This window comes from Erythrolamprus reginae, chromosome 1, assembly GCF_031021105.1.
Source record: "Erythrolamprus reginae isolate rEryReg1 chromosome 1, rEryReg1.hap1, whole genome shotgun sequence".
NCBI lineage: Eukaryota > Metazoa > Chordata > Lepidosauria > Squamata > Dipsadidae > Erythrolamprus > Erythrolamprus reginae.
In genome coordinates this window covers 41,824,228-41,838,551 of record NC_091950.1, presented here as the reverse complement: position 1 = coordinate 41,838,551, position 14,324 = coordinate 41,824,228, and the positions used below count along the sequence as shown (strand labels likewise).

Genomic DNA, 14,324 nt, shown 5'->3' with positions numbered 1-14,324 from the left:
CAATGGTGAGTACCAGTAATAATGGTGAGTAAATGGCTGTTAAGGGAATGGGAAATGGTAATTTAGGGGTTTAAAGTGTTAAGGGAAGGCTTGTGATACTGTGCATAGCCAAAAATGGTGTATTTACTTCCGCATCTCTACTTCGGGAAATTCAACTTTCGCGGGCGGTCTCAGAACGCATCCCCCGCGGAAATCGAGGGAACACTGTAAATGCAATTGGATTAATTATTAATGTTGAACTACATTTAAATTCTTTCACCCGAATTCTATAGACCTTGTACCAACAATCCACTTAGCCTAGTATTAATTTCCGTGACCAACAGAAACTCTCCAATCTCTTGGGTAGAGTATCTGCAAACACATTTAGCCTAACTTGAACTCAAGTTCATGCGTGTGACAAGGATTTGGTTAATGGGCTTACTCAACCCAATTCTCACAAGATGAATTATGCAAATAATAAGAATTCTTGCTACATTCATAGGCTCAAAAGAATGGAGTCAGAAAAGACTAACAGAAAAAGCAATAAAACTATTTCCACGACCGCCTATCTCCGGGACCGACTTCTGCCGCACGAATCCCAGTGACCGGTTAGGTCCCACAGAGTTGGCCTTCTCCGGGTCCCTTTGACTAAACAATGTCGTTTGGCGGGACCCAGGAGAAGAGCCTTCTCTGTGGCGGCCCCGACCCTCTGGAACCAGCTCCCCCCAGATATCAGAGTTGCCCCCAGCCTCCTTGCCTTTCGCAAGCTCCTTAAAACCCACCTCTGTCGTCAGGCATGGGGGAATTGAAATTTTCCCTTCCCCCTAGGCTTATAGAATTTATACATGGTATGCTTGTATGTATGATTGGTTCTTTAAATTGGTTTTTTTTAGATTATTTTTAATATTAGATTTGTTCACATTGTCTTTTTTATTGTTGTTAGCTGCCCCGAGTCTTCGGAGAGGGGCGGCATACAAATCTAATAAATACAAATACAAATACTAGATGGGTATCCATCTTTTCCTTTTTTAAAAAAAATTCGCATCCACCCTGACCACCTTTTCCATGTCACCCTTTGATGAACAAATATATATTTCCAAAGGGAGGTATTAAAACTTTGTACAGAACCTGCCCAAACAAGGGAGGATGAGCAACCGTTTTTAAGAAATAAAATGAACAATACATAGCTTAGAGGAAGCCAAGCTTTCAAGAGATGTACGCCAAGAAATATACAAGTATTATCTCTTTAAAAATGAAAGGTGGGGGGATACTGAGATTGACTTTGTTTTCAGAGCAGTAAAGCATGACAGATTAAAGCGGCTGTTATGTGCTTAATAAACTTCTTTGCTGCAGATCTCTAATTTCTCAAGAGGTAAATCATAGGTCCAAAATTATTGCTGCACTGCCAAATGACAGCTCATGGTTTCTGCATGCCACCCAAACCGTGATGTTACGTGCCTCTTTTACCTAAGCCTCCGATTTAGACATGTTGAAGCCTGTGTATGATGTCATCCAGAAACATTAATAGCCAACAACATTAAGACAACTGTAAGAGGGAGCTGCCAGCAATACACACAATAGCCTTTTATACAAAACAAATTGGTCTCAGTCTGATGCCCACACCAAACTTTCTGATCTCTCACATACACAGTTGAAGAGAAAGATCAGCATTTTATGAATGTCGCAGCAAACAGCCCTTTATCCTGCACAGTCTACCATATACCAATTTTACATCTTTCACGGCCAAATTGTATTGAATGGTATGCATGTGTTGATTGGATGATTTGAATTGGGGGTTCTTTAACTGTGGTTATCGTTTTAATATTTATATTTGACTTCTTTTTATTGTAAATTATATTTTGATATTGTTGTAAGCTGCCCTGAGTCTTTTGGGATTGAGTGGCATAGAAGTCAAATAAATAATGATAATCATAGTTGAGTTTCTAACACACCTAGCAAAAGTCTCTTATCTTTTGACAAATTCAGTTCTCTACTTCTTAAATTTGTTGGTGGCTTCCATATCAGAACATAATGAAAAGCATAACTACAAATCAATGAGCTAGCTCAACTATTCCTGTTATTTACTTCTAGTTAGCTGCAGCCCTGTGTCTTTTTGGGGGGAATTGTGTCAACCTGCCCAGGAAAAGGATTATTAAAAGTGAGGCAATAAAGAGATTATTGGGAGACAAGAATAAGTGACAGAGAGCAAGCGTGTTAGAAGCCTAACATTTTGTGAAAATGTCCACCCTATTACATACTCCTGAAATTCCAGATAGGTTCTGGAAGGAACACTGATTCCAATTTCATTAGTAGAGAATACTGTATATGTAGCTCAGGACAGAATGGTTGGATTCTAGATGTTTTTCGACAGACGTTTCATTATCAGGATAAGTAATACAAGTTAACTCCCCTCTCTCTGATATTGTTACCTGATATTGTTACCTACCCTGGTAATAAAACATCTACCAGAAAACATCCAAGCTCAGAGAACATGCAGAACCCAAGAAGTGAAGATTGGACTTAATCCCTGGATAGTTCAATGGATTTGCAGCTGGCTGAAGCATAGACACCAGAGGGTTGTTGTGAATGGTGAGTATTCTGAGCAGAGTCAGGTTACAAGCGGTGTGCCACAAGGGTCTGTTCTGGGTCCTATTCTTTTTAATATGTTTGTGAGTGACATAGGGGAAGGTCTGGTAGGGAAGGTTTGCCTATTTGCCGATGACTCTAAAGTGTGCAATAGGGTTGATATTCCTGGAGGCGTCGGCAATATGGTAAATGATTTAGCTTTACTAGATAAATGGTCAAAGCAATGGAAACTGCAGTTTAATGTTTCCAAATGTAAAATAATGCACTTGGGGAAAAGGAATCCTCAATCTGACTATTGTATTGGCAGTTCTGTGTTAGCAAATACTTCAAAAGAAAAGGATTTAGGCGTAGTGATTTCTGACAGTCTCAAAATGGGTGAACAGTGCAGTCAGGCAGTAGGGAAAGCAAGTAGGATGGTTGGCTGCATAGCTAGAGGTATAACAAGCAGGAAGAGGGAGATTATGATCCCGCTATATAGAATGCTGGTGAGACCACATTTGGAATACTGTGTTCAGTTCTGGAGACCTCACCTACAAAAAGATATTGACAAAATTGAACGGGTCCAAAGACGGGCTACAAGAATGGTGGAAGGTCTTAAGTATAAAGCGTATCAGGAAAGACTTAATGAACTCAATCTGTATAGTCTGGAGGACAGAAGGAAAAGGGGGGACATGATCGAAACATTTAAATATATTAAAGGGTTAAATAAGGTCCAGGAGGGAAGTGTTTTTAATAGGAAAGTGAACACAAGAACAAGGGGACACAATCTGAGGTTAGTTGGGGGAAAGATCAAAAGCAACATGAGAAAATATTATTTTACTGAAAGAGTAGTAGATCCTTGGAACAAACTTCCAGCAGACGTGGTAGATAAATCCACAGTAACTGAATTTAAACATGCCTGGGATAAACATATATCCATCCTAAGATAAAATACAGAAAATAGTATAAGGGCAGACTAGATGGACCATGGGGTCTTTTTCTGCCGTCAGACTTCTATGTTTCTATGTTTCTATGTAAATAGTGAGCATGATTCAAATGCCCATAAATGCATATATTGTTTTGAGTATCTTCTGGTTGGTCTTGGAGCAAATGGTTTGACTAAACTAAATGCGTCTTATCTTTGATATCTTTTCTACAACATAAAATAATATCTAGAGCTTTATTCCATGTCCTTGGCCACTCAACCGGATTTCTGTTTTGTTTTGGAGGATTATTGATAAGGGGATATCTCCCTTGAAAACCTTTGTGTTGTGGTAAGTGGGACATGAACCTGAATTTAGACAAAGACCTGCCTGTACTAAGGGGATCCTTAAGCATATCCACTGTCTAATAATAATAATAATAATAATAATAATAATAATAATAATAATAATAATAATAATAATAATAATAATAATAACAACAACAACAACAACAGCAACAGCAACAGCAACAGCAACAGCAACAACAACAACAACAACAACAACAACAACAACAACAAAACAGAGTTGGAAGGGACTTTGGAGGTCTTCTAGTCCAACCCCCTGCTTAGGCAGGGAATCCTACACTACTTCAGACAGATGATTATCCAACGTTTTCTTTAAAACTTCCAGTGTTGGAGCATTCACAACTTCTGGAGGCAAGCTGTTCCACGGATTAATTGTTCTAACTGTCAGGAAATTTCTCCTCAATTCTAAGTTGCTTCTCTTCTTGTTCAGCTTCCACCCATTGCTTCTTGTTCTATCCCCAGGTGCTTTGGAGAATAGGTTGACTCCTTCTTTGTGGCAACCCCTGAGATATTGGAACCCTGCTATCATGTCTCCCCTGGTCCTTCTCTTCATTATCTAGCCATGCCCAGTTCCTGCAATATGTTCAGCCTCTTTTAGAGGCTAAAATATCTTCAAATGTTTTAGCCTCTAGTCCCCTAATCATCTTTGTCGCTCTTCTCTGCACTTTTTCTAGAATCTAGATAAGTATCAATATCACAACTATTTTCCCTTGAGAAAAAATATTCTATCTAAAAAGAATTTCTCCAGAAATTTCATACGTTTCATTTTACTTAAGTGCAAATTTCTAAAGATTCATTTCATTAAAATATAAAACTATCCTTCTGTTCATGTTTCCCGGGAATTTGCCTCGTTATTAGTAATTAGCTTTGTGAGGATTTGCAGGGTTGTTTTTTTTTTTAAAAAAAAAGAGATTACATGAAAAAATATTCAGTAGAATGATGTGCAAGTGGCAATCAGCTAATCAGCTTACCAGAAATTTTCTTGAACTCAGCAACAGTTCCCAGTAAGAATGCAACTCTGTCTCGAAAGTATTGTGTATGGCATCCAAGGAGAGAGATTGCATTTGTCTTTTACAACAAAAAGATGATTTAATCAATTCCAAGAAAGAGCTTAGCTGGCACATTGTTTATTCATGTCTTATTGAGTATCTTTTCCTTCAATTAATTTTGACTGCATGAAAATGTGTAACTGTTCCTTCATTATGTTTTCTACATCAATACCATGATTATTTATGTAAACTAATGATAGTCCTCAACTTATGATGATCATTGATCCCAAAATTAATGAATGTCAAGGTCTATAACATGAAGGAAGAATGCAAGAGAACAGAGCTGAAGAAATACACACTGTGTCAACTCATATTACGCAAACACGGTTCAATCTGCAGATTTGACACATGGTTTTAGCAATAGCACTTAGACTAATATATCACTTCAGGGAGCTTTACAGCCCTCTCTAAGCGGTTTACAGAGTCAACATATTGACCCCAACAATCTAGGTCCTCATTTTACCAACCTTGGAAGGATGGAACCTTTCAGCCAGTGCGATTTGAAGTGCTGAATTGCCAGTAATTGGGAATCAGCAGGCTTAGCCTGCAATACCGTATTCTAAGCACTGTGCTACCATGGCTCTTTAAAACCATTTGATACAGAGTCCTTGGATAAAGTAAATACTGAAATAAAAACCCATTATATTTAGAGAGAACAACTTTCAGTGAGCAATTCTGCAACCTTAGGGCATACAATTGTTCAAAGGTTGTTTCAGTTATCCTGTGTGACATTGTGACATACACAATGAAAACAAAAATCATCTCCTAAGATGTCAGGCTGTCCAAGAATCCAAAGAGGGGTCACATAAATTAACGCACAAGACAATCTGTTCCAGAAGTGTTTCTTATTATGGACACGGATTAGAATGCAATAGTTTGCTTCCAAATGTGCAGCAAATGTTGTGCCTCATGGTCACCATGTCCCCAGGCAAGGCAAAAAGATACTCTCAACTAATTCTGCAACTCTGTCTCATTTCCATTCTCATAGACTGTACCAATCCCCCCCCACTCCAAAGCTAGACTTCAAATTACTACATTAGAAGCATCTTTAAAACAATGATCACCAACATTTGATGATTTTCAAGCAGATCTCCTGAATGTCCTCCCAACTCAGATCTGAACCACAACAACAAAAGATGAGGTTTGACTGGGAATTGCTCATGTAGCCGTCCATCTCTGAGAAGCTCCCAATCCAATCCCATATTCCACAACAATGCCCCAATTCAATTAAATCTGACAATTTTCCTATTTCAGTGCGACAATAAATACAAAGACGCCGTCCCATTTATGAACTCCAGCAGGGAGTAGAGTAGAGTAGAGTAGAGTAGAGTAGAGTAGAGTAGAGTAGAATAGAATAGAATAGAATAGAATAGAATAGAATACTGTATTGGCCAAGTGTGGTTGGACATACAAGGAATTTGTCTTTGGTGCATATGCTCTCAGGGTACATAAAAACACAAAATACATTTGTCGAGAATCATGAGTTACAACACCTAAATGATTGTTACAGGGGTCAAATAAGCAATTAGGAAACAATCACTATTAATATAATTTGTAAGGATACAAGCAACAAGTGACAGTCATACAGTCCTAAGTGGGAAGATATAGGTGATAGGAATGATGAGAAGACTAATAGTAATGCAGCCTTAGTGAATAGTTTGACAGTGGTGATCATCATTAAGAATTCTCTCCAACAAAAAGCAACACTTAGTTGAACCTAACAACAAAACAACAAAGCACAAGTTCTTTTTGCTGACCTGTAAATGATGCCTCTCTCGTGAAGGAACATGAGAGCTGAAATGATTTCTGCAGCATAGAATCGGGCTCGGACTTCATCAAAGCGACGGGATTTCTGGATGTGGAACATCAAATCCCCTCCATTCACGAACTCCATAACAAAGAAGAGGCGATCCTGATCAAAGGCAATACCAGATACTATCATCAGTGGAAAGATGTTAATTGTATTTTTTTTCTCTCGCCACATCTATTTTTTTTTAAAAAAAACAAAAACCTTTGAATTGAAAGAGCAGTAAAAAGAGCAAAATGTTTAGCATTTTACATCCATAGACCAACCTACACCGTATTTGACCAACTTCATTCAATCCTGGGATGACTTTTTTGTTCTGGATTGGACATTGGAAACCTGGATCTGCTCTCATTGCAATCCCAGTTCAGACTGTCTGCCATGCATTCAGAATTTATATTGACAGAAAGAGGTCAAGTGTCCTGTTCTATTGAAAATAACTCTTTATTTGAAAGGCCACTGTAGGACTGACTTGCATTTGAAAGGGTGTTTTATTTGAATGGCTATCAAATGCTAGTTCTTGACCTGCTGATAGCATTTGGGCAGAAGACTAAGCAAGCATGTCAGTGGTGAGATAGCCCCACCTTGTAAAGTGAATTGGTTTATATCTCTAACTTAATTATAACAATGGTATCTACATAAACAATAAATGTACTTCCACTTTTTCAGGATGGGCGAGTGGATAAATTATCATACTGGTTTCTGATAAATGCAAGAAGCCAAGATGCCTTTAACTATTTCAGTTCAATGAGTTTGTCTGGTTATAAGAGTTGCACAATAAATATGTAGCTATGACTAAGTGGCAAAGAAGTCAGGCAATTTGTTCTTCGGGAAGTTCTATCAGGGGAATGAAGTACCGTATTTTTCGGAGTATAAGATGCACCTTCTCCCTCCTCCCAAAGAGGGTGGAAATGTTGGTGCGTCTTATACACCGAATGTAGCCATTTTTGCTGTCCTGAAGCCCTATTCCCCACCTGCAGAGAGCTCTTGGGTGCTGGGGAAAGGCAAATATATATATATGAAGGTCTTGGTGTATTTGGGTTTCTTCCCATGTAAGTTTCAGAGATTCCTGGTGATGTTTACATGAGGTCCCACTCGTCATCTTCAGGCTGGTGCTTTTGGCCTTGTGCTAGGGTGAACATACCGTGACCTGAGCTGCCTTCCCTCTACAAATACTGGTGGGTGGGTGCGGAGTACTGGCTCAGCTGCTGCAAGCTGTGTTGAAACTTCCTGGTGAGTTAGTGGGATAATCTGGGGTCACTGATGTAATTGACGTATGCTGAATAGTTGATGTTTGTGATTTGGGGGTGATAACAGAACAACACATTTGGAAAGGACCATGAAGTCAATCAAATCCCACCTAGTCCAATCCCGTGCTCAGGCAGTAAATCTAATACCATTTCAGCAGAAGTGGGTTCATCCCAGTTCTAACTGGTTCTTTAGAACTGTTAGTAAACCGGTGGTGAGGTCACAGAGCCGGTTCCATTGGTGTTAGTTTCTGGGTGCTGCCATCTTGTTTTTGGCTTCTGCACATTGCACAGACGCTAATTGTTTTGCTTCTTTATATGTGCAGAAACCAGGGTTTTGGCACTGCACATGTGTGTGTGGTGCAGCCATGTGGTGCACAATGTGTGCACCACCACGTGGGAGGAAGTGAATTAGTGGCGAAGTAAGTTAGAACCAATGATGCACTGCCAAAAATTTTAATACCACATTGTGGCCATGGCATATTTTGTGGCTATGGCTTGATGATCATGTGACCAGGTAGGAGTGGCTTGCCAGTCATGTGACCAGGCAGTAGTGGCTTGACAATCATGTGACCGAGATGGCTTAAAGGTCATGTGACTGGGTGGGAGTGGCTTACTGACCAAAATAAGTTTTCAAATAGGTGCTTGGACTCTTTTTCAGTTGATTAAGTCACATTATTTAAATAGCCACAAGAAAGGACAAATGATAGACAGCATTATTTGTTGAGGAGCACAGTAACATTATAAGGTTTTGTACTGAACCCACAAGGTTCAGTATGATAACAGATTAGGCAAGTAGCTCATTTTTAAAAAATTGTTATAAAGTACAGTTCTAGATAATGATTAAAATGATTAAAGCGTTTATGAGTAAAAACGCTTGTGTATAGAGTGTTGGTGAGACCACATTTGGAATACAGTACTGTGTTCAGTTCTCGAGGCCTCACCTACAAAAAGATATTGACAAAATGGAACGAGTCCAAAGACGGGCTACAAGAATGGTGTAAGGTCTTAAGCATAAAACTTATCAGAAAAGACTTAATGAACTCAATCTGTATAGTCTGGAGGACAGAAGGGAAAGAGGGGACATGATCGAAACATTTAAATATGTTAAAGGGTTAAATAAGGTCCGAGAGGGAAGTGTTTTTAATAGGAAAGTGAACACAAGAACAAGGGGGCACAATCTGAAGATAGTTGGGGGAAAGATCAGAAGCAAAGTGAGAAAGTATTGTTTTACTTAAAGAATAGCAGACGTGGTTGGTAAATCCATAGTAACTGAATTTAAACCTGCCTGGGATGAACATATATCCATCCTAAGATAAAATACAGGAAATGGTTTAAGGGCAGACTAGATGGACCATGAGGTCTTTTTCTGCCATCAATTGCCTATGTTTCTAACATACTATATAATTATTTCCTATTTTAAAAGTAATTAAGGATCATACTAAGGTACTAGAGAAGGAAGGACAATAAAAAAACTATTAAGTATTCAATAAATAGTGCATAAACGTATAATCCCTACGGCGTCTGTCCCCGTCCCCATCTGCCCCGGCGGCAGCCCATTACTGGTTAGAACCCACCGCTGCATTTCAGATGCCCAATCTCTTATCAGTGTGGGAGCATCCACAACTTGTACAGGCAAGTCATTCCACTGGTTAATAGTTCTCACTGTCAGGAAATATCTCCTTAGTTCTGGGTTGCTTCTGTCCTTGATTAGTTTCCATCTATTGCTTCAGGTCCATATTATCTCAGGGACCGCCTTCTGCTGCACAAATCCCAGCGACCAGTTAGGTCCCACAGAGTGGGTCTTCTCCAGGTCCCGTCAACTAAACAATGCCGCTTGGCGGGACCCAGGGGAAGAGCCTTCTCTGTGGCGGCCCTGGCCCTCTGGAACCAACTCCCCCCAGAGATTAGAATTGCCCCCACCTTCCTTGCCTTTCGTAAGCTACTTAAAACCCACCTCTGCCGCCAGGCATGGGGGAATTAAGATTCCCTTTCCCCCTAGGCCTTTACAATTTTATGCATGGTATGTTTGTATGTATGTTTGGTTTTTTATATTAAGGGGTTTTTAATCGTTTTTAGTATTGGATTATTATTGTACGCTGTTTTATGATTGCTGTTAGCCGCCCCGAGTCTTTGGAGAGGGGCGGCATATAAATCCAATAAATAAATAAATTAATTAATATAGATATCTACATATTTATGGACTTGACCATGATGAAATTATATAACACTATAATAATTATTATGGTATGAAACATTAACATAAAATGGGTACCCTGGAATCATTTGTTTTTTATCTGAATTAGCCCCAAAGCAAGATTAGATAAACACCTTATGCTGTCAGTTTTCTAGAGCTAATGATATCATGCAGCTTTAAATACTGTATATATGTATGACAAGGGCAGAGGAATTAAAAACAAGTTGGGAGGTGGTATCATTATTAGAACACATTGTGCCAATCTCCTAAACTTGGGCAGTAACAGAACACGGACATCATGGTGCGAGGAATAATATGTTATGATGGAAAACCAGGGCTGCAAAACAATCCCTCCCTTTTCTGCAAGAAACGGAAAGCTTTGTGGAGTCAAATTAAGGCGTTGGGCTCAGTCAGTAGCCTCTCTCTCTCTCTCTCTCTCTCTCTCTCTCTGTGGCAGGAACATGAAAAGTAGTGAAACTGAATTAAAGAGCAATTACTGACTCTTGGCAACTACTATTGCAATCTCTTCCTCAATTTAAAAAAAACCACATGATGGCAAGCTGTGCTTTTTTGCTTGCAGTTTCTGCCACCTAGTGGTCATCTCCCAGATTTGAGTGGCAAATGAAAGACTTTTTTTTTTTTTTACATTGCACATGTTTCATGGATCAGATTCATGGGGTTTAATCTTGAGGAAGGAATATCCTATATCCAGGGCTGACATGCTACCGGTTCAGCCCAGTTCATGTGTACTTGTAGCAGCGGCTACTGATGGTTCGTACATAAGAACCTAAGAAGAGCCATGCTGAATCAGGCCAAAGCCCATCGAGTCCAGCATTCTGTGTCACACAGTTGCCCATCAATTGTCCATGGGGATCCTGAGCAGAAAGAGAAGGCAAGACCTTCCCTTCCCTTGACCCCCAACAAATGGTACTCAAGGGAATCCCGCCTGCCTCAACCAACATAGAAGCGGCACATGGACATCCGTTTCAATAACCAGAGTTAACCATAGAACTGGTAGCGGTTGCCACATAAGGTTCTGCCCAGCCTCCAAGTCCCCATTTTCTTTTTTAAAACCTCTAAGCATGCGCATTTTGGAAAGAGATGCAAGACGAGATTTAATAGGATGTTAAATATAAAATAGATGATTACAAAAGAGATGGCAGTATTAATAACGAGGGGGGATATGGGTGATTTCAGAGAAATTTGTGAAATCAGCTATAGAAAGTGCCCAAGCGGTAATAGTTTTAGGTTGGAAGGATGCAACAAAATGGACAATACCAAATTAATATCGGTACATGGTGGAGCACATTCAATTTAAAATCATGGATATTAAAATGAATATGATTAAAGAAAATAAAGTGGAAAAAACTGATGGGAGGATGGGATAGGGTCAGAGGTTTTATGACCGAGCCACAAAGAATAAATTGGAATCACTCTATATCTTGTAAATATGTTGATGTTCCCGGTTTTAAAATATGATAAATTAGTACACCCTCATTTGGTGGAGAGATTGAATGATTGGGTAGTAGAAGCATATATCACTACGCACTGTTTTTGTGTTGTATTTGTTCACTATTGTAAAAATCAATAAAATGACGGGCTACAAGAATGGTGGAAGGTCTTAAGCATAAAACGTATGCTGGATAGTTCAGTGGATTTGCAGCTGGCTGAAGCGTAGACATCAGAGAGTTATTGTTAATGGCGAGTATTCTGAGCAGAGACAGGTTACAAGCGGTGTGCCACAAGGGTCTGTTCTGGGTCCTATTCTTTTTAATATGTTTGTGAGTGACATAGGGGAAGGTTTGGTAGGGAAGGTTTGCCTATTTGCCGATGACTCTAAAGTGTGCAATAGGGTTGATATTCCTGGAGGCGTCTGTGATATGGTAAATGATTTAGCTTTACTAGATAAATGGTCAAAGCAATGGAAACTGCAGTTTAATGTTTCCAAATGGGGAAAAGGAATCCTCAATCTGAGTATTGTATTGGCAGTTCTGTGTTAGCAAAAACTTCAGAAGAGAAGGATTTAGCGGTAGTGATTTCTGACAGTCTCAAAATGGGTGAGCAGTGTGGTCGGGCGGTAGGAAAAGCAAGTAGGATGCTTGGCTGCATAGCTAGAGATATAACAAGCAGGAAGAGGGAGATTGTGATCCCACTATATAGAGCGCTGGTGAGACCACATTTGGAATACTGTGTTCAGTTCTGGAGACCTCACCTACAAAAAGATATTGACAAAATTGAACGGGTCCAAAGACAGGCTATAAGAATGGTGGAAGGTCTTAAGCATAAAACGTATCAGGAAAGACTTAATGAACTCAATCTGTATAGTCTGGAGGACAGAAGGAAAAGGGGGGACATGATCGAAACATTTAAATATGTTAAAGGGTTAAATAAGGTCCAGGAGGGAAGTGTTTTTAATAGGAAAGTGAACACAAGAACAAGGGGGCACAATCTGAGGTTAGTTGGGGAAAAGATCAAAAGCAACATGAGAAAATATTATTTCACTGAAAGAGTAGTAGATCCTTGGAACAAACTTCCAGCAGACGTGGTTGGCAAATCCATAGTAACTGAATTTAAACATGCCTGGGATAAACATATATCCATCCTAAGATAAAATACAAAAAATAGTACAAGGGCAGACTGGATGGACCATGAGGTCTTTTTCTGCCGTCAGTCTTCTATGATTATATTTATTTTTGTAAAAAAACCTCTATGCATGCACAAAGCCATCTGTGTATGTGTACAGGGTGGGAAAGTGTGTTCGACGGTGGCAAATGTGGTACATTCCCCAAAAGTATTTTTATTTTGTGATCATGCTGATGCTTTCAGTATGGGAAGGACAGAATGTAGGACTTCCTATGCCTAATTCATATCCCTAAGAATTCATTGTCCTTCATCTATGAGCTCTCTATTTTCTTCGTTCATCTTTCTATAGAAAACCACGAAGGAGGTTGAAAGAAAAAAAAAAAGAACGAACTGCTGCGATGATTCATAACTGGTAACACCGGAAGCCTTTGCCCTCTTCCTGAAGTTGTAAGGAATACTTACAGCGGACTGAAAACAGCAGAAAAGCTGAGTGAGGAAAGGATGGTTTCTCGCCAAAGTCAGGATCCGCTTCTCTGTTAGGGTACACTCCACATCGTCATCTTGAAGAATGACATCTTTCTTCAGCACTTTGATGGCATAAAGATATCCCGTCTGTTTTGTTTTAGCCAGCATTACCTAAATTTGCCACAAAGCAGGATATTTAATTCACAGCAAAACAAAATACGGTGAAAGTATCTCAGAAACAGAAAGATATGATCTTTCCGGCTAACACAGAGGCCTTCAAACGTGGCAACTTTAAGACTTGTGGACTTCAACTCCCAGAATTCTGGGAGTTGAAGTCCACAAGTCTTAAAGTTGCCAAGTTTGAAGACCTCTGTGCTAACAGGTCAAACTTAGGTGTATTCATACAGAAATTACGACTGGTGGCTTAGCAACTGCTTGAAGTTACAATAGTTCTAATAGGGGGCTCCCACAGTAATGTGACTGCATTCCAGGCACATTTATGGCTGCTTGCAAAGTCCCACAATAACATGACCGTGCTCTACCATGGTTTTGCGGAAAACCAGCATTTACCGCAACAACACAAGAGCACGCAACAAATTCAAACTTAATATTAACCGCTCCAAGCTTGACTGTAAAAAATATGACTTTAGCAATCGAATTGTCGAAGCGTGGAACTCATTACCGGACTCAGTAGTGTAAACCCCTAACCCCCAACATTTCTCCCTTAGACTATCCACGATTGACCTCTCCAGGTTCCTAAGAGGTCAGTAAGGGGCGTACATAAGTGCACTAGCCTGCCTTTTGTCCCCTGTCCAATTGTCTCTTCTTATCTCATATCTCATATATCTTTTCTTCCTTTCATATATCTTCTCCTCTACTTTTATATCTTTTCTTTATATATAATACTTCATGTCTTCAATATCTATTGTGTATTGGACAAAATAAATAAATAAATAAATAAAAAATAAATAATTCAGACTACACCCATAGCAAACCATTGTTTCATTTGATGACTGCAGCGAGTCGCTTAAACAACTGTCACAAAAAGGCCATAAAATTAGGTCAGTCTCATGGGGAACCCCATTTACAGCTGTCATGAATTATGAGCAAGCTCCATTGCAATCGTAACTCAAGCACTAGGTTTAAG

At 39.5% G+C, this 14,324-nt stretch overlaps 1 protein-coding gene across 1 annotated transcript in view; it reads right to left on the bottom strand.

Annotated features, from left to right (window-relative positions):
- The window catches only part of PRKCH (protein kinase C eta), a 119,764-nt gene that overhangs the window by 41,320 nt on the left and 64,120 nt on the right, over window positions 1-14,324 (bottom strand). The window contains exons 9-10 of the mRNA XM_070750736.1: window positions 13,175-13,348; window positions 6,639-6,793 (exon numbers count right to left, since the gene is read on the bottom strand). Coding sequence (XP_070606837.1) covers window positions 6,639-6,793; window positions 13,175-13,348 — 329 coding nt within the window. The remainder of the gene's footprint in view (window positions 1-6,638; window positions 6,794-13,174; window positions 13,349-14,324) is intronic.